Source organism: Triticum urartu, chromosome 1 (genome assembly GCF_003073215.2).
Source record: "Triticum urartu cultivar G1812 chromosome 1, Tu2.1, whole genome shotgun sequence".
NCBI lineage: Eukaryota > Viridiplantae > Streptophyta > Magnoliopsida > Poales > Poaceae > Triticum > Triticum urartu.
The window spans coordinates 470,980,824-471,005,345 of NC_053022.1; the positions used below are offsets into that span (position 1 = coordinate 470,980,824).

The window sequence follows — 24,522 nt, forward strand, 5'->3', positions numbered from 1 at the left end:
GCGGGAGTAAAAATTATACCACTAAATTCATATTTTCAATTTGAATTCGGTGACATAATTTTTGCTCCCGTCGCAGTCAGTCTCGTTGATTAAATTTACAATCAAACTTGGATCTCTGAAAGCGCGGGCGCACTACATTGTGGAATTGATGGAGTATGATTTTCTGGTATGGTGGGTTCGTTTCGCTGTCAGCCATATGCGCTCAGTCACGTAGCACATGATAACTTCTTCAGGAAAGAAAAATTGTTCCTCCCATCCGGTCACCCTCAGCAGCCACCATGGGCCCGGCCCAGATGCCTCTATTTTACTACTTTATTCCTTCTCTTCGCCTAGCTGTACTGGAGTACTTATCTTTCTCACTACAGGAAATGCGTCCTCCTCCATGCTGAAAAGAACTCGACCCACCTCCCAGAAATCATGGTAGCTGAACCCAAAGGAGATCGTGGAACACTCAAAAGCTCATGAAAAAGGTGGCAGGTACGTACATGTGCAATGATTCTCCCATTAGACAAAACCACTGTTCATGCTTGCTAAAACAACATGCACCAACCGCACCAAAAGGGCATGGACCGAGGAGGGAGAAGGCTTCATCATGTGAGACAAGCCCAGTGCGCATGATCCTCGTCTGCGCTGTAGAATAAGGCAAGCACACATGCTAATGTAAAAGAACAGAAGCACTGAACCCTTTCTGCTCTTTACCAGACAATGGGCATCCATAGAAACAGCTCAAAGGCAAATCATGAAGGTGAGGGAACCGTAGGTTAAATCCGGAAGAGACCAACCGCATCCACGAAACTTTGCTTCAAAGGAAGCAATCATGGTGCGAAGCAACGCATGCTACCGAGTCCCAGTTCCAGCAAGCTACAAACAAAGCAGAATTACAAGCAAACGAAAGGGAGTGTCCGTGATCTAGAATGGAAGTCCTATGGGGGGAATGAGGGTTCTACTACTTTCTTCCCTTCCCTCGACCGCCGCCGCCTGTGTCGTCGTCGACCTCCGTCGGTCGCCGGTTTTATTCACAGGCCAGCTTCGTGTCGAAGCTGCTCAGGCACATTGCGAAGGCCTGGAACGCCGACAGCGGGTAGCGGTAGTCCATGGTGAACATGTCCTTGGACACCTTGCCGAACTGCAGGATGATCTTGTCCTGCTCCAGCGCCGGGGCGGGCTGCGACGGGGCCGGGGCCGGCGCCCCCGCCCCCGCGGCGGGGGGCGGGGGCTGGCTCGGCGCCGCGATCAGCTGGAAGTTCTTCACCGAGGCGATGGTCACGCGGCCACGGAAGTTGAGGCACCAGCACTGCAGCTGCTCGTGCCACCTCGGAACCTTGTTGCGGAGCACCAGCGGCCTCTCCTTGTTCTCTCCGTCTTCGTCACGGCTTATGGCGGCGCCTCCGGCAATGTCGGACAGAAACCGGGAACTGCTGAAGTAACGGGAGCTGCTGAAATCCGTGGACCGGTCCATGATGGATGACTTGGAGAAGGAGCTCATGCTGCGAAACGAGTCCTCTAGAGCCCGGGGCATGATCTGGTCAGGCTGCCCAGGGACTATGCCGCCGGGCTCGACCGATGAGGCCGGTATGGAGTGCATGATGCAGTTCATCCGCCTAGGGCCCCTCGTGCCAAGAACATTTAGCTCGTAAGACACCTGAGCTATGTTGTAGCTGCCGGATGGCACCTTGGGAGACACTTTCTTAGAGTTGAATCTCCGGCTACTCCGTCCAACCGGAGGAACTAAAGCCCCATTGTAGGGGGGCTGCGTGTCATATACTATGAATTTTGTGCCGAGGAAGTTTGACCTGGAAATGAAAAGAAAGTTGGTTTCATTATCCGCAAATGCATGAGACCAGGAGGAAATGGTTACAGTATACATGTATAACTCGTACCTCAGTTTTCCAATGTAGGTGCTGCTTGATCTTGAGATGTTTTCAGCATCCATTGAGATAACATATTCGGTGCAGGTTGTCCTGCGGATCCTTTTAGCAGACAAGAGGAACTTGCCATTCTCCACAAGTACCGCTGATTCAAAATAAAAGAAATAAAAGATCAGCACCTCAACTTCACCATGATATCATTTTCTTTTTGCGGATAACTTCACCACGATTTCATCATAGAATAAAAACAGGTAGAAACATTTGAGACAAAACCAAGGCCAAAATGTAGAATTTCATACTAGCATATTAGCTAGTTTTCAGCAAAAGACATATCCTTGGGGCGACCTTAGCACAATATATGAATAGTATATACTTCTAAAGGTGAAAAAGGCTATCATACCATTAGTCAGGCACAAGTAGAGATGATAAGTAGACTTTGATTTATCTCGCTTTATAAAACATTGAATCATTCCATCTCGAGGGCCAGGCTGTTGAAAAAAATAAACGAGTGTCAGGTGTCTTGACTTAAGAGGCATGAGAATAAGCAAAACAACAAACACTCCTCAGTCTCAGATGTTGCCATCTAGGTAGAACAAAATAGCATTCTTGGTAGCATTCAGGTTAAGGATTGCTTTATTAGCACACGGGGAAATTTCACCTGCTTCAGAGAGACGGGGAAGGTGAGCTTTCCGCAAAACTCCGGGCTCGTCACAATCTCCCTGCACATCTCCCTCCACGCCTTGCAAACGGCGGCGCAGGACACCACATGCTTGCGCGACGGCCAGGTGCTCTCGCTTGCCTCCAGCCTCCGGATCACGTCGCTGAGGAGCTCGGGAGGGAGGCTGGCCCAGCGGCTCTCCTGGACTATGAGATCGGCGTCGCGGAGCTCGTGCACCGTGCTCTGGCACTTGCCCCTGTGGTGCCCGGTGAGGCCGGACAGGCCGGAGATGGTCACCTCGAAGCTCCGCCTTGACAGGCTGCCGAAACCGTCCCTGACATCACGAACTATGCTGCGGAACGACATCTGCGCTAGGTAGATGCAGGCTGGAAGCTCGAAGCTTTCTAAACTGTTCCTCTTATTGAGCAGAGGTCACAGATCACGGCACCAGAGCAAGGATTGCTGCTCCGGAGTATGTCTAGATAGAAGCAATCATCAACGTGTACCTGCGGAAGAGAGAGCAAAATAACCTTGGTGAGTATAGCATGAAAGAGACACCCGTCTTGGTGAAAAATTATACTAATTCCGTTGCAGCCCCCTGCTAGGAACAAATCGCCTCATCAAGAGAAAAAGAGTAGTCCACACATCGAAAATGGCCATGGCGGCGCCGGGAAAAAAAAAGAACATGATACCCCGGTGGCATGCTGCGACATTTGGAGAAAGAAATCTTCACCCTAGTACAGCTATCCCATGAAAAACTTGGAAATATGCCGTTCCATGGTAAAATAAATAAATCAAGAAGGCTCCATTTCACCCCGGATAGAGACAATAAAAAAGAGGATCTCTGAAGAACATATGTAGTGCTAAGAAATCGACAGGTTCCTACGCGAGATCTGAAGTCTTGTGCGAGGACAAGAACGACGACTGTGGCAGTCAAAGCCGAGGCGTTAGGACAGCTGAACGAACTCTTGGCACGGACGAATTTAACGGACGAGAGAACAAAAAGATGCCAAGAACTCGGCATTTACTGCCGCATCCGGACGCACGGTCGCTTGATCCGGACAGTAAACGCCCCGAAAAGCTCGCCCCCGCACAACCGGCGCGTCAATCAATCAAATCAAGGACGGAGGAAGGCCAAGACTCCCCGAAATAACTCACATCAGCGCGGACTCTGGGGGTCTTGAGCGCCGATCCGGAGCTCCCGCGCCCGTGCCGCCGCCTCTGGAGACGAACGAGGTCGATCCGGCTCCAGCCCCAGCTGCCGCGCTCACGCCGTCCCCGCCTGGAGGTTCCTTTCTTGGGCACGCGAAGAGGGTGGGAGAGAGAGGAGAGGAGGTGAGGTGGGTGTGAAGAGGGAGGGAGGGAGACCCGGAGCGAGCGAGCGGAGGGGAATGGGGAAAGGCGCAGAGACACACACACACGAGGCGGGTGCCGCGGCTGTTGTTTATCGTCTCCCGTCCGCGCTCGCTCGCTCCGGTCCACGGGGCGGGGGGTGGCGTTCGGTTGACCGTTCCGTTGCGTTCCGTCTCCTGTCCTCCTGCCGTGTGGGTGTGTGTGCGTGCCGACTTGCGCGCGGGGCGTGACGGCGTCAGCCTCGCTCCTGCCGCTCCATTTTCTTCTTGGTTCCTGACGTCTCCCGAGTCCGCTGGCGCCTGCGTCGCTCGCTACCTGCGCGCATTTCGCTGGCTCGCTGCCGCGGCAGGGAAAGCGGGTCGCTTTTGGTGGGCTTTGGCCGAGCTTTCTGCTTTCGCCCGCGTGCACGGCTGCCCGTGGGCGCGGGGGTTCCTGGCGCTGGCGACCGCACGCTGACGTGCTGCCGATTGGGTTAACACGGTTGTTTTAACAAATCAATCAGGGATCAGGGCGAGTGAATAGACCAGTCTACACTCTGGAAGATGTACTACTATACTATCTGTACGATGTATGATGTATGATGTACGACGTGTTAGGGCATCTTCAACACCAACCCTCAAATCAACCGTACGAGTTGTGCCATCCAAGGAAGTCTTGTATCGGTCCGCCGAGCGGTTCGGATCACGTTTTCCCGACAAAACTGGTACCAAACGTGGGGTTTTGCGGGAGTCCGAGCAGCAGACACGTAGGACCCCGACACCCTGGCCCACCCAAAAGGCAGGCGGAGCCCGCGCTTTTTGTAGTTGTTTGCCTTGTTTCCGCGGCAAAAACCCCAATCTCATCTTCCATACAGCCGCTCTCCACGCAACTCCCGCCCTTTTCTCCCACTCTCTTCTTCCCTTCGGCCCCCGTCGCCGCATGGAATCGGAGAAGAGCCTGCCGGAGACAGAGGGCGGGTGGAGGTGCTAGAGGATCCGAATGACGGCGTAAAATACCGTCAGATCCCTCTGTAGGGTTCATGACGAGGTTGAAAGTACCGGGACGGAGCCCGCACGCACAGTTTATCCCAGGGTCGGGCCTCCGTAGAGTAATACCCTACATCCCGCTTCTTCTTGTTATTCATGGTGGAGGGATACCTCGTGCGAGATATTACAATGGTCTGACCATACACCTGTCTTACACCTCATAACCCATTTTGTACTCACGTGGACATGACGCACTCTGGAATGTTACGTGTTATAGATGGTAACAACACTAGGAAGAGCACCTTTTTTAATTTGATATTTACTGTGAGAGATCATCCTAATAATTGACTACTGAGCAATCAAAGGGTGCAAACAACAAAAGGGATAAACATCTCAGAAAATTCATAATAGCATGATATGGTATAGCCCTGGATGCCCGGAACGTCTCCATGGTCCTCCAAGGTCTTCTCCGGAATCGTTGTCGTGGCGACAATTTTGAAAAACATCCGTTGTGGCTCCAATTTTGTTCTCTTGCGCTTGGTGAAGCTCCGGGTCCTCCGTGTAAGCTGTAGGCTATCTCTACATCTATTACATTAAGGTGGCAATCCCGTGGCTTCGGCCATCATGCCGTGATGCGCATGCCACTTAACATTACAACATATAACCATCGTATAGATAAATGCATTATCATGACGAAGGCAATACCACATTACGTGAAACCCTACGAAACCAAGTTAGACGTCCTCTAATCGGTTTGGCAAATTTTAATTACGTGACTTCTAAGTTTTCCGGATAATACTAGCTACTTACGCACACCATCAAGTCGATAATTCTTGTTGCTAGATTAACTTTCGGGGTGTGTGAAAGAAAAGACTTAATTAAAAATCTCGCCCCCACACTAAACTTCGTCAAACATGCGTGACCCCCTAGAAGATCATTCATCTTCATTGCCCTCTTGCATACGCGACAGTTCATTATTCTTGACTATGATGAAACCCAAGGAATTGTTAGCAGATCGTCGACAGCTAGAGCCGATCGATTGTCAGAACCTTGTAAAAGCGACATCATGACGTCAATGAACTGAATCGAAGCAACACTCGAGGGAAGCATAGCAAGAACATCACATCCACATGTGATCTAGATCGAAACCTGCATCTACTCATAGGACCGCTGATGGTGCCACTGTTGTGAAATGTAGTAGAAAACAAAAAAATCGCCCTACGATCAACCAGGAATAATATGAAGATGCATATAGTGTTTGGATCAACGATCGTTACCGAGTTCGGAATGCAGCGGATAGACGAGTTGGTGTAGATCATACTTTGAGTCCCTCGAACCGTAGATGATGATCCCGCGAACCGCCCTTGAACGATATCTCAAATGGAAGACTGAAAGTACGACCTATCTACTTGGTTGCAAGCGCACGATCTTCACGATCGCCATTCAGAGCTAATCCTCGTCGGAGAATTAGAAGGAGGAGATTAGAACCATACTAGGCTTCTAATTATGAGGATTAGAGGAACTAGGTATGGCTCTAATTAGTCGATTAGGACTAACTAGGACTAGAACTAGACGAACTAGAGGAGACATCAAAACTTGTGAATAGAAAAGGGCCAACACCTAATGTATATATAGGTTAGAGGGGAGAGGAGAGGCTGCCAGCAAGGAGGGAAAGCCCCATTATATCTTAGGTAATCCCATAAATGTTGAGACCAATATAATTGACACCGTAACACCGGAGGAGTACATAAGGGACACTTTCCAGAACGTTTCAGACTCTGAAAAGGAATAGGTATGTGGTACGGTAAGTAAACCAACTCTAAAACTGTTCTAATAGCAATTTTTCTCCATTTTGGAATATTTAAAAAATTAGGAAAATTAAAAGTAGTCCGAAAGAGACACGAGGAGGCCACAAGGGTGGAGGGCGCGGCCTACCCCCCTGGGCGCGCCCCCTGCCTTGTGGCCACCTCATGTGCCCTCCGGACTCCGTTTTCTTGCACAATACTTCTTTTGGTCGGTAAAATTCATTATATAATCTCCCGAAGGTTTTGACCACCGTACCATGACAAAATCCTCTGTTCTTGTTTTGAGTTGTTTTTCTGACAGATCTAGATCACCATGACGTCTCCAAGCGCCCCCAAGGACAAGTTTTTCGATAAGGTCATCAACCCTTACCTCGTGGAGGTGCCGCAACACCCTCAAACCATTGAGATGCGTGAGGGGGTGTTGCACATCCGCGATGTTGAGGGACCAAAGAAGACCGGAAGCATGGAGACAAGACTCGAAGCAATGGAGCAGCAAGTTTTCAAGTGCCAGGGGATGGTGGAACATGGACTCAACGCCAATTACATGATGATCGTGGAGTTCACCAACAATCACAAGCTGGATGCCAAGAACATCGGGGAGGCCATCTTCAAGCTTCACGAGAAAATCGAGCACCTCCAGGCCCAAATCTATGACCTGCAAAACCAAAACTATGAGCATGAATATAGATTCAAGAGGATGAGTTTGGCTGCATATTTGAGGATCCTGGAGACTCGTTCATCCTTCTACGATGGTGAGCCTATGCCCTGGAAGATGGACGACAAGCCTGCATCATCAACAACTCCATCATCACCACCTCCAAAGAAAGAGACATAAATACATGGGTATGGGCACTCCCCTTGGCAACTGCCAAGCTTGGGGGAGGTGCTCCGGTATCGTATCACCATCACACCTTTATCTTTATCGTTTTTCTTAGTTCGATCCTTTTGGTTATATCTTGATCTAGTAGAATAAAGTTTTAGTATGATATAGCTTTGAGTTTTGTTTTGATCCCTATCTATGTAACCGAGTCCGCAAGTTATATATAATAAAGAGTAGTTTTGAGTTGAGGGCTTTGCTTTCTTGCTATGATCTCGAGGGAATAGAACAAGAGAAAAATATAAAAAAATAAAAAGATCATATGTTGATCTTATGGAGAGTAATGACTTCACATATAAAGAGTATGATGAATAAAAGTTGTTGATAGTTGACAAACATAGTTTTGGTCATTGTTGCAATTAATAGGAAGTAATAAATAAAGAGAAACTTCACATATAAATATACTATCTTGGACATCTTTTGTAATTGTGAGCACTCATTAAAATATGACATGCTAAAAGGTTGATGTTGCACAAGGAAGACAACATAATGGGTTATGTTTTCTTATATCCGAATAGAAGTTATATTGCCATGGATCTTCCAAAATGTTGAGCTTGCCCTTTCCCTCTCATGCTAGCCAAATTCTTTACACCAATTAGAGATACTACTTGTGCTTCCAAACATCCCTAAACCCAGTTTAGCCATGATGTCGCTTGAAGCTACGCCGATATTTCCCCAAAGAGAAAGGGATGATGCAGCACAGTGGCGGTAGGTATTTCCCTCATATGTGAAACCAAGGTTATCGAACCAGTAGGAGAACCAAACAACACAACGTAAACAACACATGCACACAAATAACAACTTCTCGCAACCCGACGTGTTAAAGGGGTTGTCAATCCCTTTCGGTGTATGGCGCCTCAACATAGGCAAACGAACGTGAGGTAAATTTGTAGTAGATTGATAGATCGAACGCCAAATAAAATAAATAAGAATAAATGCAAAGGAAAAGTAGATCGCGAAGGCAAACATATGAGAAAGAGACCCGGGGGCCGTAGGTTTCACTAGTGGCTTCTCTCGAGAAAAATAGAAGACGGTGGGTGAACAAATTACTGTTGGGAAATTGATAGAACTTCAAATAATCATGACGATATCTAGGCAATGATCATTACATAGGCATCACGTCCAAGATTAGTAAAACCGACTCCTGCCTGCATCTACTACTATTACTCCACACATCGACCGCTATCCAGCATGCATCTAGTGTATTAAGTTCATGGAGAAACGGAGTAATGCAATAAGAACGATGACATGATGTAGACAAGATCTATCTATGTAGAGATAGACCCCATCGTTTTATCCTTAGTAGCAACGATACATACGTGTCGGTTCCCCTTCTGTCACTAGGATCAAGCACCGTAAGATCGAACCCACTACAAAGCACCTCTTCCCATTGCAAGATAAATAGATCAAGTTGGCCAAACAAAACCCAAATATCGGAGAAGAAATACGAGGCTATAAGCAATCATGCATAAAAGAGATCAAAGAAACTCAAATACTTTCATGGATATAAAAAGATAGATCTGATCATAAACTCAAAGTTCATCGATCCCAACAAACACACCGCAAAAAGAGTTACATCATATGGATCTCCAAGAGACCATTGTATTGAGAATCCAACGAGAGAGAGGAAGCCATCTAGCTACTAACTACGGACCCGAAGGTCTACAAAAAACTACTCATGCATCATCGGATAGGCACCAAATGGAGGTGGTGAACCCCATCTGAGATGGCGTCTAGATTGGATCTGGTGGTTCTGGACTCTGCGGCGACTGGATGAATATTTCGTCGACTCCTCTAGGGTTTCTGGAATATTAGGGTATTTATAGAGCAAAGAGGAGGTCCGGGGGCACCCAAGGTGGGCACAACCCACTAGGGCGCGCCTGGGCCTCCTGGCACGCCTTGGTGGGTTGTGCTCTCCTCGGAGCATCCCCCACGCGCAGCCAGGGCTCATTATATTCCTTCTAGTCCAAAAAATATCTCCGTAAAGTTTCGCTACGTTTGGACTCCGTTTGGTATTGATTTTCTGCGATGTAAAAAACATGGAAAAAACACAGCAACTAGCACTTGGCACTATTGAAAGTGCAACTATCCTTGGGTGGTTTTGGTAATTATTAACAACATATAGCTCATTGGACTAGTACTATTTCAAGATGATCATTTCAGAAAGTTCAATGATGGCATGGCATGGATTAAGAATGTGGACCCCTCAAAATGCTAAGGACACATATTGGCTCAAGCTCAAGACTCCACCTTTTTCATTTTAGTGATCCAATATCACATTGAGTCCATAGGAAGAGCCAATACTATTAAAAGGGGATGAGGTGTTGCTTAATGACTTACTTTCTCAAAATGCTTAGTGATATGCTCCAAAAACCCTCAACCACTTTCTCATATCCACATATGTCCCAAACCAAAAGTCAAACTCGGCCCCACCGAAGTATTCTATCCGGCGCCACCGAGTTCACTTGACATAGCCACTGTCAGAAACCCTAGTCATATCGGTCGTACCGATAGGGATCTCGGTCTCACCGAGATGGGATTGCAAACTCTCTGTTTCCCTTTGTAACGTTTCGGTTGAACCGAGATGAGCGATCGGTCCCACCGAGTTTGCAATGCAAACTCTCTGTTTCCCTTTCGTAATGTTTCGGTATCACCAAAATGAGCGATTCGATCCCACCGAGTTTGCCTGACCAACTCTCTGGTTAGCTTATTACCAAAATCGGTCCCATCGAGTTTGTGTAATCGGTCTCACCGAGATTACGTTATGCCCTAACCCTAATCAAATCGGTCCCACCGAGTTGACATGTCGGTCCCACCGAAAAGCCTAACGTTCACATTTTGAACTAAATTGGTCCCACCGAGTTTTCTGATTCGGTCCTGAGTTTGGTGAATTGCGTGTAACAGTTAGATTTTGTGTGGAGGCTATAAATACCCCTCCACCCACTCTTCACTCGTGGAGAGAGCCATCAGAACATGCCTACACTTCCAACATTCATTTTCCGAGAGAGAACCACCTACTCATGTGTTGAGACCAAGATATTCCATTCCAACCATATGAATCTTGATCTCTAGCCTTCCCCAAGTTGCTTTCCACTCAAATCATATTTCCACCAAATCCAAATCAGTGTGAGAGAGTTGAGTGTTGAAGAGACTATCATTTGAAGCACAAGAGCAAGGAGTTCATCATCAACACACCATTTATTACCTTTTGGAGAGTGGTGTCTCCTAGATTGGTTAGGTGTCACTTGGGAGCCTCCATCAAGATTGTGGAGTTGAACCAAGGAGTTTGTACGGGCAAGAAGATTGCCTACTTCGTGAAGATCTACCCTAGTGAGGCAAGTCCTTCGTGGGCGATGGCCATGGTGGGATAGACAAGGTTGCTTCTTCGTGGACCCTTCGTGGGTGGAGCCCTCCGTGGACTCGCGCAACTGTTACCCTTCGTGGGTTGAAGTCTCCATCAACGTGGATGTATGATAGCACCACCTATCAAAACCATGCCAAAAATCTCCGTGTCTACATTGCGTTTGCTCCCCCCAAACTTCTCCCTTTACCTTTATGTGCAATGTTTTACATTCCGTTGCTATACTCTTAGACTTGCATGTGTAGGTTGATTGCTTGACTTGTGCTAAGTTGTTAAAATCTGCCAAGACTTAAAATTAGGAAAAGGCTAGATTTTTATTTGGTCAAGTAGTCTAATCACCCCCCTCTAGACATACTTTCGATCCTACAAGTGGTATCAGAGCTTTGGTCTCCATTTGTATTGATTTCCATAGCGTTTGGTGATCATAGCCTTGGTTTCACAACCTAGGAGAGTATGGCGTCTAGCGAGGGAAATTACCACCGTAGAGGTCCTTACTTTGATGGTACTAATTTTGCTAGTTGGAAGCATAAGATGAAAATGCATATTCTTGGACATAACCCCGCCGTTTGGGCTATTGTGTGTATTAGCTTGCAAGGTGAATTCTTTGATGGGAGAGAACCAAACCGTGAAGCTACCGCGGAAGAGTTGAAGATGCTGCAATACAATGCTCAAGCTTGCGATATCCTCTTCAACGGATTGTGCCCCGAAGAATTCAACAAAATCAGCCGTCTTGAGAATGCAAAGGAAATTTGAGATACTTTGATTGATATGCACGAAGGTACCGAAGGAATCCAAATTGGATGTGCTTCAAAGTCAACTTAACGAGTTCAAAATGAAGGATGGTGAAGGTGTCGCTGAAATGTACTCTAGGCTTGCTCTCATCACAAATGAGATCGCGGCTTAGGAAGTGAAGAGATGACCGATAGATTCATCATCAAGAAGATCCTAAGAGCCTTGGATGGAAAATATGACACCGTGTGTACATTGATTCAAATGATGCCCAATTACAAAGATCTCAAGCCAATGGAAGTCATTGGAAGAATTGTTGCTCGTGAGATGTCACTCAAGGATAAGGAAGAGCTTCACAACAAGTCAAGTGGTGCTTACAAAGCCTCATGTGATGCTCCTACATCATCAAGTGAGAAACAAGCCTTCAATGAAGAATTGAGCCTAATGGTGAAGAACTTCAACAAGTTCTACAACAATAGAAGCAAGGAAAGAAGTTCCAAGTCAAGGTCCTACAATGACAAAAGATCTTCGAGTCATGAACGTAATTGCTACAATTGTGGAAGACCCGGACACTACTCCAATGAGTGAACGGCTCCCTACAAAAGAAGATAAGATTCACCCAAAAGGAAAAGTATAAGAGAAGAATCACCACCAAGAGAGAGAAGGAGTAGAGATGACCGTTATGAATGAAGAACATCACGGAGAAGCAAGGATTCGGAAAGGAAGGGCAAATCATCAAGGAGCTACACAAAACAAAGACATCAAGCTCATGTTGGTGAATGGGTATCCGGCTCCGACTCCGACAATCACTCCGAGAGAAGTTATCACTCCGACTCCGAATATACTCAACATGAAGGTGTTGCCGGTCTAGCACTTGTGTCAACCAACTCCTACGACATATTTGACTCACCAAATGAAGGAATTGGAAGATGCTTCATGGCTAAAGGTCCAAAGGTATCACACCTCGAGTATGTTGATTTCAATAGTGATGAAGATGATATGCTAGGTGATGATGATTTACTTATTGACAACTGTAGTGATGAAAACTATGATGAACTTGCTATTAATCATGCTAATTAAGATAAAACGAATGACGATGATAAGAAGGAGATTGAGCGTCTAACTAAAGAACTAAACACTCTTAAGTTAGCTCATGAAACTACCTTGGAAGATCATCGAGAACTTTTAAAAACTCATGAGAAGTTACGCTTTGAAAAGATCAACCTTGAGAAAGATCATGGGTTCTTAAAGGCAATCAATGATGATCTTCGCAAGAAAAGTACTTCTTACATTGCCAAGCGTTTACTCTTGTCTACTTACATGCCACAATTTAAATCTAGCAATAAGAGTAAGAAAGATTCTTCTTCTAGTAGTAACAAAAATCATGTTAAATCCAATATTGTTGCTTCTAGTAGTTCTCTTGATTCAACTAATGATTCTCTTAGCCAAGTTACACTTGAGAAAGAAAATAGCTTATTGAAGGGAATTATAGAGAAAGGTGTCTACAAGAGTCTTGCTGGAAGTAAGCAATTTGAGGAAATTGTACGCAAGAAAGGAAGGCACCGGAAGAATCAAGGTATTGGTTTTGAACAAAAGTTCAATGCCAATGGAGTTGAGTGGGAAGAATATCAATACCCCAAGACAAAGTTTGTTCCTCAACAAGAGAAGTATGATCCTACTTCTTTCCAAGGGACACAAGCTCAAGATGATCTTCCACCACAAGACCAAAAGCAAAAAGGGAATGACAAGCTTCAAGAGGAGATTGATGCATTTGAAGAAGCTCCTATGGCCTTGGTCAAGTGGGTTCCCAAGACTACATCAAGTTCTACTAAATCAAGTATGACTACAACTCCAAGGATTCCCATCAAGATGATGTGGATCCCGAAGAAGAAGAACTAGAGAGTTCTTGAGGGTGACTCCGCCAACATACTTCACTCATATATTTTTGGCAAGGACAAGTGCAAACAACCTCCACATCTTGCACTAGTTCAAGGAGTCACAAACCCTCTTGTTGGTAAGACAAGGGACAAGGTAACCTAATGCTTTCATGGACATCATCTTGTGTGTACATCACTCTATGTCTATGGATATCCTTGTTTGTTCCTTATGGGACTAACCTGTATAGGTGTTGAAAGTGCAACTCACTCCAATGGATTGCTCCAAATGATCTACATCAACATCAAGCATCCACATCTTCAACACCTTCATGAAGTCATCATCGACAAAACCCAAGGTTAGTTCATCCCTCTTAGGGGGGATATCACATCTAGGGGGAGCTTCACTCTAATCAATTGAGCTAAAGCAACTCTAAAGGTGTGAGCACAACAACGTTTTATGTAAAAGTGATAACCCCAGTTGTGCTTAAACGATGAGTATGACCTACGATCAAATGTTCTCATTTGACTCCTTAGTCAATATACTCATATATAGATGACCTAGTCATCGCCAATTGCTTGATAGATGCTAGAGTGTTTGTGCATGCTTTGCCACATATTTCATTTGCCATTTTATTGTGTGAGCATGTTGATTGCATATTTTAATCATTCGAGGACATCCACTTGTTGTTTTGATTGTTTGGCATTTTCCCTTTTGCCAAGTGGATGGACAAGAATGCCTAAGAACCTCCTGTAGCTATCAATGCTTTTCTCGTCTCAAACTCTATTCATGCTACATCACAAAGTTTGATCAAGTCAGATTCGAACCACTTTGTGTGAGGAGCACTCGGAGTCCCCGATTTGTCATAGGCTTAAACTTCCAAAACCTCTTTGTGCATTTCGGTATGACCGAGTCATCCACTTCGGTCACACCGAGTTCACCAAGTTGATCTAGGTTTTCCATCTCGGTGGAACCGATTTGAACTTTTCAGTCACACCGAGTTGTAGTAATCGCTTGCGATTCTGCATCTCGGTGCCACCGAGTTGTTCCACTCGGTCACACCGACAGGGTCGGGATATATATACCCATGGGTGAGAATTTGGAAATTTATTCAAACCTCCTCAGCCCACGCATATCCTGCTGTGCCTCCTCGGGTCTCCAGATTGTCTCCTCGCCGCCAGCGACCTCCCGCCGCTGGTTTCTGTCGCCGTCAATGGAATTCTGCTCTGCCGTTTTCACCGTAGAGAACTCCCGCCGAACTAGGGTATGGGTTCGATACTTTGTGCTATTTCATTACTCTGATTCCTAGCACATTGCTTTGTCATGATCATTACCACGTTTGAAAACAATCTATCCAGACAAAACATCCTTTAGGTTAGGCTTGATTCCAAAATTTAGGGTTAGGTTTCCGCCGAACTCATATCGGACCGACCGATTTGTAGAAATCGGTCTCACCGATTTGGCTTAGGCCATGCACATGCGTTTTCGGTCTGACCGAAAATTACAAATCAATGCGACCGAATTCGACACTCTGTGAAACCCTAGCAATCTCGATGCCACCGAACTATGACTCTGTTTGACCGAGTTCACTAGTTTAGGTTCCAAAAGTTGCTTCGATATCACCGAGTTTATCAAATCGGTAGCTCCGAAATGATTTCCGTGGAGAACTAAAACTAAGTTTTTGACTCATTTGTTTTACAAAAACTCTGCACTTTGTGTTGTTCATTATTCTACCTCATCTATATCTATTCACAGGGTTTGCTGTCAGTTTGCTTGCCAAGATGTCTGACCAAAGTGACAGCCAAAACAGATCTGAAGAGCCAGTGCAATTGAGTGAGGGCACTAGTCCCTCAAGTACCTCAGATGATGGCAGCAGGAGCACTCCCAGTAATTTGCCAAAGGCAGCCACCGTGTCAAGGAATAAGAAAACCTCAGATTCTGAAGATGAGGACTATGTGGCCACTGAAGAGGAAGTCAGCTCCAAGAAGAAGGTGCTAAAGAAAGAGTATGGTACTGCTGCAACAACCAAGCCAGGGTTACATAAGAAGGCACCTGCAAAAAGGATTCCTATGTCTAAGGCCAGAGCCTCCACTCAAGAAACTATGGAGTTCATTCTTGAACCCAAAGAGGCTGGAGATGACAAGAAGAGGAAGGAGATGGTCAAGAAGACCACTGCTAGAGTGCTTGGTAGATCCTTCATCATGAGAGATCCAGAAGAAGATGAAGAGGAAGAGGATGCTGCTCCAGCTCCCAAATCTCAAAAGCTCATGGGAGATGCAATCAAGTCAGGGGCTGCCACATCAAAGCCCAAAACTGCTCCCAAAGCAACAGCTCAAGCTCAGAAGCCTTCTAAGCCCAAGAGAAGCACCAGAAACATTCCTGCTGAAGAGAAGAACAAGGCCCCAGTGCCTGAAGTTGAAGAAGAAGATGATGAAGCCCAAGTGCTGAGAAAATTGAAACCCAAGATTCCATATCACAATGATGCTCATCCAGTGGCTGAGGACATGAACATCAGAAATGATGTAGGATTGAGACTTTGGAGGCAGTCTGATCCATATGCTATAATGAGGAGAACTGCAGTGGACTATAGGTTCCACACCAAAGAACAACAAGACTTCTATGAGACCATTTTGCTTGACAAGAAGCCAATTGTCAATGATATGAGATGGGTTGATTGGGAATTTATTGATGAGAATGAGGACCACTTCCCAGGTGTACATGGAAGCTTCAAAGCTTGTGGAGTTGACAAGTTTGTTGAAGAGAAGCTCACAAAATGGAAGGATGAGCTAATCATGCAATTTTAATCCACTCCTCATTTCTATCCAGATGGGAGGATAGTGTGGATGTCTGAAGGTACAGGGTACCAATCAACTATAGATGAATGGGCCAAGTTGATCAATGCCCCAGAAGAGCAAGAGGATGATTTGGATGTGTATGCCAAGAAGAAGAAGGACCACAACTCAATGGCAAATATGTACAAGGAGATCCCCGATAAAGCTTTGGAGACACACAAGCTTGGATATGTGCACTATTTGTTGTCTGGTCTGCCCACTATCAACACCATCTTAAGGCATACTCTGTTACCCAAATATGGAGATCACAAGATGATAAGGGTACATTCCATCAACTTGCTGCAAATATTTGATGTACCACAAAAATTTAAGGTCATGAGTTTGATTGCGGAGACAATCAAGAGGACAACTGCTGACCAGAAAAGATCTTGTGGGTATGCTCCACACATTCAGGTGCTCATCAACTCAAAGATGGGCACATGTACTTACTTGTTGGATAAAGAGCATTTAGCCTTATACTCAGATTTTGAAGATAATGAAGTTGTAATGAATGACAATGAACCTTCATCAGCACAAGCACATGAGAAGAGAGCCAAGGCAAAGGCAGAAAAGGCTGCAAGGATGCCAACTACCAAGGAAGCATCTCGGGTGTTCCTAGAGAGCAAACAAGATCAATTGGGTTATATAATTCAAGCTACATTGAGGATTGAGAAGGGCTTGGACACCCTAACTCAGAATCAGGAGAGCTTGGAGAGGATCATAGAGACCAAGTTCTATGATCTTGACCTCAAGGTGACTGAGATACATACTGCAGTTGAACAGGTCTAGGAGGAAGCTGAGGAGAGGAGAGGAAGGGCAACTACGGATGCTTTTCAGCATGTGCCAAGGAGTCAGAGGTCAGCTGCAGTGCTAGTATCAGATATAAGAGCTACTTCATCTGCACCAGCGACAGCTTCAGTACCACCTCCAACACCTGCTCCACCAGCTCCAACATCATCCACTGATGCCTTCGTCCTTGGAGTTCTCTCTACACCACCTCCCGAAGACCAAGCCCGAGAGACGCATAGCACTATGTATTTTTGTCTTTTTGGTAACTTGTTGCCAAAGGGGGAGAAATGTATAGATCATAGGCTTCGAGAGAGAGTGTTTTGCTTCTTTGTCTCTCTTGTTTTTGGTTGAACTTTATTGTGTGCTTGGTTGATACTCTATGTCCTTCTGTGAGATACTTGTATGATCATGTGTTTGATCACATGCTACCTTAATGCTTGCTTGGATGACATTATCTTTTATATCCCTATATGATCATTCACTTTGCTTGGTGATGAGTGCATGTTTTAATTCATATCATTTTGAGCGCTCCACCAAGATGTATGTGACATACAAGAGTGACCCATGAACCTAATCGATTATGCATTTGCATTCAAAAGCAAATCTTAAATAGTGCACAAATTTAGGGGGGGGGGGCTCTTGCTTATCACATACTTCTCAAAGCGACGATGTATTTCAATCTTATTATCATTTGTCTAAGCTTTGATCTATATGTTGTCATCAATTACCAAAATGGGGGAGATTGAAAGTGCAACTATCCCTGGGTGGTTTTGGTAATTATTAACAACATATAGCTCATTGAACTAGTACTATTTCAAGATGATCATTTCAGAAAGTTCAATGATTGGCATGGCATGGATTAAGAATGTGGACCCCTCAAAATGCTAAGGACACATACTGGCTCAAGCTCAAGACTCTACCTTTTTCATTTTAGTGATCCAAGATCACATTGAGTCCATAGGAAAAGCCAATACTATTAAAAGGGGATGAGGTGTTGCTTAATGACTTACTTGCTCAAAATGCTTAGTGATATGCTCCAAAAACCCTCAACCACTTTCTCATATCCACATATGTCCCAAACCAAAAGTCAAACTCGGCCCCACCAAAGTATTCTATCTGGTGCCACCGAGTTCACTTGACATAGCCACCGCCAGAAACCCTAGTCATATAGGTCGTATCGATAGGGATCTCAGTCTCACCGAGATGGGATTGCAAACTCTCTGTTTCCCTTCGTAATGTTTCGGTTGAACCGAGATGAGCGATCGGTCCCACCGAGTTTGCAATGCAAACTCTCTGTTTCCCTTTCGTAACGTTTTGGTTTCACCGAAATGAGCGATTCGGTCCCACCTAGTTTGCCTGACCAACTCTCTAGTTAGCTTATTACCAAAATCGGTCCCACCGAGTTTGTGTAATCGGTCCCACTGAGTTTTTGTAATCGGTCTCACCGAGATTACGTTATGCCCTAACCCTAATCAAATCGGTCCCACCGAGTTGACATGTTGGTCCCACCGAAAAGCCTAACGTTCACATTTTGAACTGAATCGGTCCCACCGAGTTTTCTGATTCGGTCCTGAGTTTGGTGAATTGTGTGTAACGGTTAGATTTTGTGTGGAGGCTATAAATACCCCTCCACCCACTCTTCACTCGTGGAGAGAGCCACCAGAACATGCCTACACTTCCAACATTCATTTGCTGAGAGAGAACCACCTACTCATGTGTTGAGACCAAGATATTCCATTCCAACCATATGAATCTTGATCTCTAGCCTTCCCCAAGTTGCTTTCCACCCAAATCATCTTTCCACCAAATCCAAATCAGTGAGAGAGAGTTGAGTGTTGGGGAGACTATCATTTGAAGCGCAAGAGCAAGGAGTTCATCATCAACACACCATTCATTACCTTTCGGAGAGTGGTGTCTCCTAGATTGGTTAGGTGCCACTTGGGAGCCTCCGTCAAGATTGTGGAGTTGAACCAAGGAGTTTGTACGGGCAAGGAGATCGCCTACTTCGTGAAGATCTACCCTAGTGAGGCAAGTCCTTCGTGGGCGATGGCCATGGTAGGATAGACAAGGTTGCTTCTTCGTGGACCCTTCGTGGGTGGAGCCCTCCGTGGACTCGCGCAACTGTTACCCTTCGTGGGTTGAAGTCTCCATCAACGTGGATGTACGATAGAACCACCTATCGGAACCACGCCAAAAATCTCCGTGTCTATATTGCATTTGCTCCCTCCAAACTTCTCCCTTTACCTTTATGTGCAATGTTTTACATTCCGCCGCTATACTCTTAGACTTGCATGTGTAGGTTGATTGCTTGACTTGTGCTAAGTTGTTAAAATCTGCCAAGACTTAAAATTGGGAAAAGGCTATATTTTTATTTGGTCAAGTAGTCTAATCACCCCCTCTAGACATACTTTCGATCCTATAAGTGGTATCAGAGCTTTGGTCTCCATTTGTCTTTATTTCCATAGCGTTTAGTGATCACAGCCTTGGTTTCACAACCTAGGAGGTGCCTCCTAGTTGGTGCTTTTTATAAGAGATGATGGAGACTCAAATTCAAAAATAAAAATTGCATAAAGTAAAAAAGAAAGGCCCTTCGCAGAGGCAAGTAGGGATTTGTAGAGGTGCCAGAGCTCAAAGTGAAAAACTTAGAGATAAAAACATTTTGGGAGGTGTATCCATCCCACCAACGAAAACGACTTAGAGTTCCCAACACTTTTCATGCTTAAATATGTCATAGGCGGTTCCCAAATAGAAAATAAAGTTTATTTCTTTTTCCACCATACTTTCACTTTCCATGGCTAAGCGTATCCACGGGTGCCTTCCATACCAACACTTTCCAAGGAATTTATTATTTGACAACATAAAGTAAATTCATTTTTCATTTCGGGACTGGGCATCCCTAATATCTGTGCCTTACTCTTGTGCAATGACAAGTTAATAAACACTCATCATGAGAATAACAGATCTAGCATGGGAAATATTAGCCACCCCTCATCGCTCCGCGAGTGAAACAAACACACAAAAGAGAAGTTTATTTTGAAAATTAGAGATGGCACATGCAAATTTGCTTAGAACGGCAAAAGAATACCACATATAGGTAGATATAGTGGACTCATGTGGCAAAACTGTGTTAAAGGATTTTGGATGCACGAGTAGTGATCATACTTAGTGCAAAATGAAGGCTAGCAAAAGATTGAGAAGCGACCAACCAAGAAACATATAATCTCATAAGCAAGCATTAAGCATAATTAACACCAAATAATGCACCACAAGTAGGATATAATTTCATTGCATGACTATTGACTTTCGTGCTTGCATAGGGAATCACAAACCTTAACACCAATATTCTTACTAAAGCATAATTACTCATTAAGATGACTCACATATCACATAATCATATCTCAAAACTATTACTAAGAATCAAGTTTATTTTGTCCAATGATCTTCATGAAAGTTTTTATTATATCCTTCTTGGATTTCTATCACTTTGGGACTAATTTTCATGTGTTGCTTTTTATAAGCTCAAACAAATATAAGTGAAGATCATGAGCATAATATTTCTTTCTTTCTCTCAAATTAATTTAAGTGAAGCAAGAGAGAATTTCTTGAAAATTTTACTAACTCAAATAAATCTAAGTGAAGAAAGAGAGCAGTTCTTCAAAAAACTAAGCACACCGTGCTAAAAAAGATATAAGTGAAGCACTAGAGCAAGTACATAGCTCATAGAAATTTAAGTGAAGCAAAGAGAGCAATTCTAACAAGTCATTACATAATTTTAGCTCTCTCAAATAGGTGTGTCCAGCAAGGGATCAAGACTTAAAACACAAAATAAAACAAGCAAATACTCATATCATACAAGACGCTCCAAGCAAAACACATAATATCTGATGAATAAAAATATAGCTTCGAGTAAAATACCGATGGTCGTTAGAAGAAAGAGGGGATGCCACTCAGGGGCATCCCCAAGCTTAGTTGGTTGCTCAGTTTTGGATAATAGCTTGGGATGCCGGGGCATCCCCAAGCTTAGGCTCTTCTACTCCTTATTCCTTCATCCATCATAAGATAACCCAAAACTTGAAAACTTCAATCACACAAAACTCAACAAAACCTTCGTGAGATCCGTTAGTATAAGAAAATAATTTGCTACTATAAGTGTTGTATCAAACCAATTCATATTTTGTTCTTGCATTGTATCTAATGTATTCCAACTTTTCTATGGCAAAAAATCATCAAAGAAAACCATAGAGCCATCAAAGTAAGCACACACCGCAAAGAAAATAGAATTTGTCAAAACAGAACAGTCCATAGTAATCTGACTATTTTGAATACTTCTGTAACTCCAAAAATTCTGAAAAATTAGGATGACCTGGCAAATTTGTATATTGATCTACTGCGAAAGGAATGGGTATTTTATCTCTCTGGTAAAAAATTAGAATTACTTTCGTTAGCGCAAAAGTTTCTGTTTTTTCAGCAAGATCAAACAACTATCACTCAAGAAGATCCTAAAGGCTTTACTTGGCACAAACACTAATTAAAACATAAAAAACACAATCATAACAGTAGCATAATTGTGCTAACACTCAAGAACAAAAAGCAAAAAGCAAAAATAAATTTTATTCGTTGGGTTGCCCCCCAACAAGCGTTATAGTTTTACGCCCTTAGCTAGGCATAAGGCAAGGATCTAAGTTTTGTCATCCTTGTTTCGAGATTCATAAGATGCCCTCATGATTGATTCATATGGTGGCCTAATTATTGTTCTAGGAAAGTGTTCCATACCCTTCCTCAAAGAAAATTGGAACTTAATATTGCCTTCTTTCATATCAATCATGTCACCAATAGTGCGTAAAAACGGTCTACCAAGAATAATTGGAAAAGACGGACTACAATCAACATCAAGAACAATAAAATCAATGGGCACTGTCGGCGTTCTAGGACCGGGGGTACCCAGACTTGCCTGCCTGTGGCCCAGGGCGTGGCTCCACCAATGGCCTGGTACGGCCCATCTTTAGCAGCAACAACTCAAGACCCTCGCGAGGCGGACGACACCAAGACCTCCCTGGGGGCAGCCTCACTAGGCTGGCTCTTGAGGAGCGGATATATCTATGCAAGGGGCACCTCGCGAGGTTCACGTGACGTGAGCCATGACGACCAAGGCCAGGCGGACGCCAGCGGGCGCAGTGTACCAGTTTCCTCTTTGGTGCTAAGGAGGCAAGCGCAGGCGCGGGGTCCCAAGATGTCAGGCAAAGGTTTCCATATCAGTGCAATGAGACCAAGACCAGTAGGACGGCAGGGCGGAGGTCATCCCAGAGCCCGCAACAGCATCACCACGAGAGCCTTTGGCAGGCGAAGATCACCTTTTGTCAGGACAGCTTGTACTAGTTGTCCCCTTCAAACTTGGCCATTGTGGGATCCCTTCCCGCTTAAACATTTGGGAAGAGGACAAAGGCCACTATAAATAGGACATGACCACCACCATAGGGACGGATCAATCCATTCCACCCTGATCAGCTCATCGAGCCCAAGAACACCTCACCTCTTGAGGCTGTTCATCCATTGTACTAGTTCATCCTCAGCCCCTCGAGGCAATCCACCCACAAACTGGAGTAGGGTATTACACCGCAAGGTGGCCTGAACCAGTATAATCCCTCGTGTCTCTTGCTCTTTGGGTCCATCGAGCTAGGCCATGGAATCGTTGAGCGTGCGAGTCGGGGAGAGAGTGTTCTTCGTGTGCACCCCGGAGTTCGAACCTCACAAGGGTTTGACAGAACCCGTAATACAACATTTGGCGCGCCAGGTAGGGGGCTGTTGAAGCCTTTCTTTCGTTGATTGACGCACCACCGCTCCACCGCGTCCATGGCTGACGCTCGCCGGGCCCGTGCTAAGCGCTGGGCTGCCCTTGCCGCTCGCGTCGCCCAGACAGCGCCCATCGGCGGACCTCCCTGTCGCTCTCCATCACCCGCTGCCAACGCCGCCACCGGCCCGATGGGAAACGAGCAGCAAGCTTCGTCGCTGCACCCCTCTGTGCGGCGGGACGGACGCACCGCCACCCCGTCATTGACTCCGGCCGGCTCGTCGTCCCACGCTCGCCGTGGACGCGATGGCCGCACTGCTCATGGCGTGCGAGCTCCCGTGTTACTGCCCCATCAACGATATCTACGAGGACTGACTGGACCGCATCGCCGAGCTCGTCAGGATCGCTGGGGGCTCTCCTGCACCATCCCTTTCGCCGCCTCGTCCGCCCCCTACTGCGGGCGACGTAGCCCATGGAGCACCTCCGCCACCTCCACATCAAGACGTCGCCCTCGCACCAAGACGCGTGGCCCTGCGACATGACCCACCGTGCAGGGCGCCCGCGCGTGAAGAAGGAAGCTGCCGGGAAATACCATGGCTGCAAGAAGATGCTCCGGCACTCCCAGCACCACCACATCAAGACCGCGTGCCGCCTGTGGCGGCGACGCGTGGGTACCAAGACCAGGCTCCACCTGCACGACGGGCTCCAGTGACCACGACGGGTTGCCACGCCTTCACCCCCGAGCCGCGCAGCGTGGTCTGGCCGGGCACGTTCAAGCCCGACCTGCCTCCGTGCTACGACGGCACGCCCGACCCTGCGAGCTCTACGAGCTGAGCATCGAGGCGGCCAATGGCGACAAGAAAGTTATGGCGAACTGGTTCCCCATGGCTCTCAAAGACGACGTGCGCTCGTGGCTCTTGAACTTGCCCGCGGGATCGATCTCCTCCCGGGGAGAGATGCGCGAGCACTTCGTCGCCAACTTCCAAGGCACTCGCGACCACTCGCCTGTCGCTGGTGACCTGCGGCGCATCAAGCAACAGCCAGGGGAGACCCTGCAGAAGTACATCCAGCGTTTCAACAGCGTTTGCCTCAAGATCCCCAAGGTGACGAACGAGGCCATCATCTCAGCATTTTCTGACGGCGTCCGTGATGTCAAGATGAAGGAGAAGCTCGCCATACACGAGGACTTGTGCACAGCTCTGGAGATGTTTGATACGTCTCCAACGTATCTACTTTTGCAAACACTTTTGACCTTGTTTTGGACTCTAACTTGCATGATTTGAATGGAACTAACACGGACTGACGCTATTTTCAGCAAAATTGCCATGGTGTTATTTTTGTGCAGAAATAAAAGTTCTCGGAATGACATGAAAATCAACGGAGACACGTTTTGGAATAAATAAAAAGTACCGGCGAAAGAATCAACACCAGGGGCCCACACCCTATCCACAAGGGTGCAGGGCGCCCTCCCTGGGGCGCGCCCCCTGTCTCGTGGGCCCCCTGAGGCTCCACCGATGTCAACTCCAACTCTATATATTCACGTTCGGGGAGAAAAAATCAAAGAGAAGGATTCATCACATTTTACGATAGGGAGCCGCTGCCAAGCCCTAATCTCTCTTGGGA

The 24,522-nt window shown here is 45.9% G+C and overlaps 1 protein-coding gene across 1 annotated transcript; it reads right to left on the reverse strand.

Annotated features, from left to right (window-relative positions):
* Nucleotides 1–740: 740 nt before the first annotated feature.
* Nucleotides 741–3,953, reverse strand: LOC125519941 (tubby-like F-box protein 8). Its single transcript, XM_048684724.1, has 5 exons — nt 3,685–3,953; nt 2,527–3,032; nt 2,269–2,356; nt 1,881–2,013; nt 741–1,793 (listed from the first exon to the last, which is right to left on the reverse strand). Exons 2-5 carry the CDS (start codon nt 2,890–2,892, stop codon nt 1,013–1,015), a joined length of 1,368 nt encoding a protein of 455 aa, XP_048540681.1. The 5' UTR covers nt 2,893–3,032; nt 3,685–3,953; the 3' UTR covers nt 741–1,012.
* Nucleotides 3,954–24,522: the final 20,569 nt, after the last annotated feature.

Bases quoted from the DNA above. Each gene is read 5' to 3' on its own strand.
- LOC125519941 (XM_048684724.1), bottom strand. From the start codon at position 2,892: ATGTCGTTCCGCAGCATAGTTCGTGATGTCAGGGACGGTTTCGGCAGC. The intron at 2,357-2,526 runs GTGAAATTTCCC...TTTTTTCAACAG, and splicing joins TCCCCGTCTCTCTGAAGCAG to CCTGGCCCTCGAGATGGAAT. The intron at 2,014-2,268 runs GTATGATAGCCT...ATTTTGAATCAG, and splicing joins CTACTTGTGCCTGACTAATG to CGGTACTTGTGGAGAATGGC.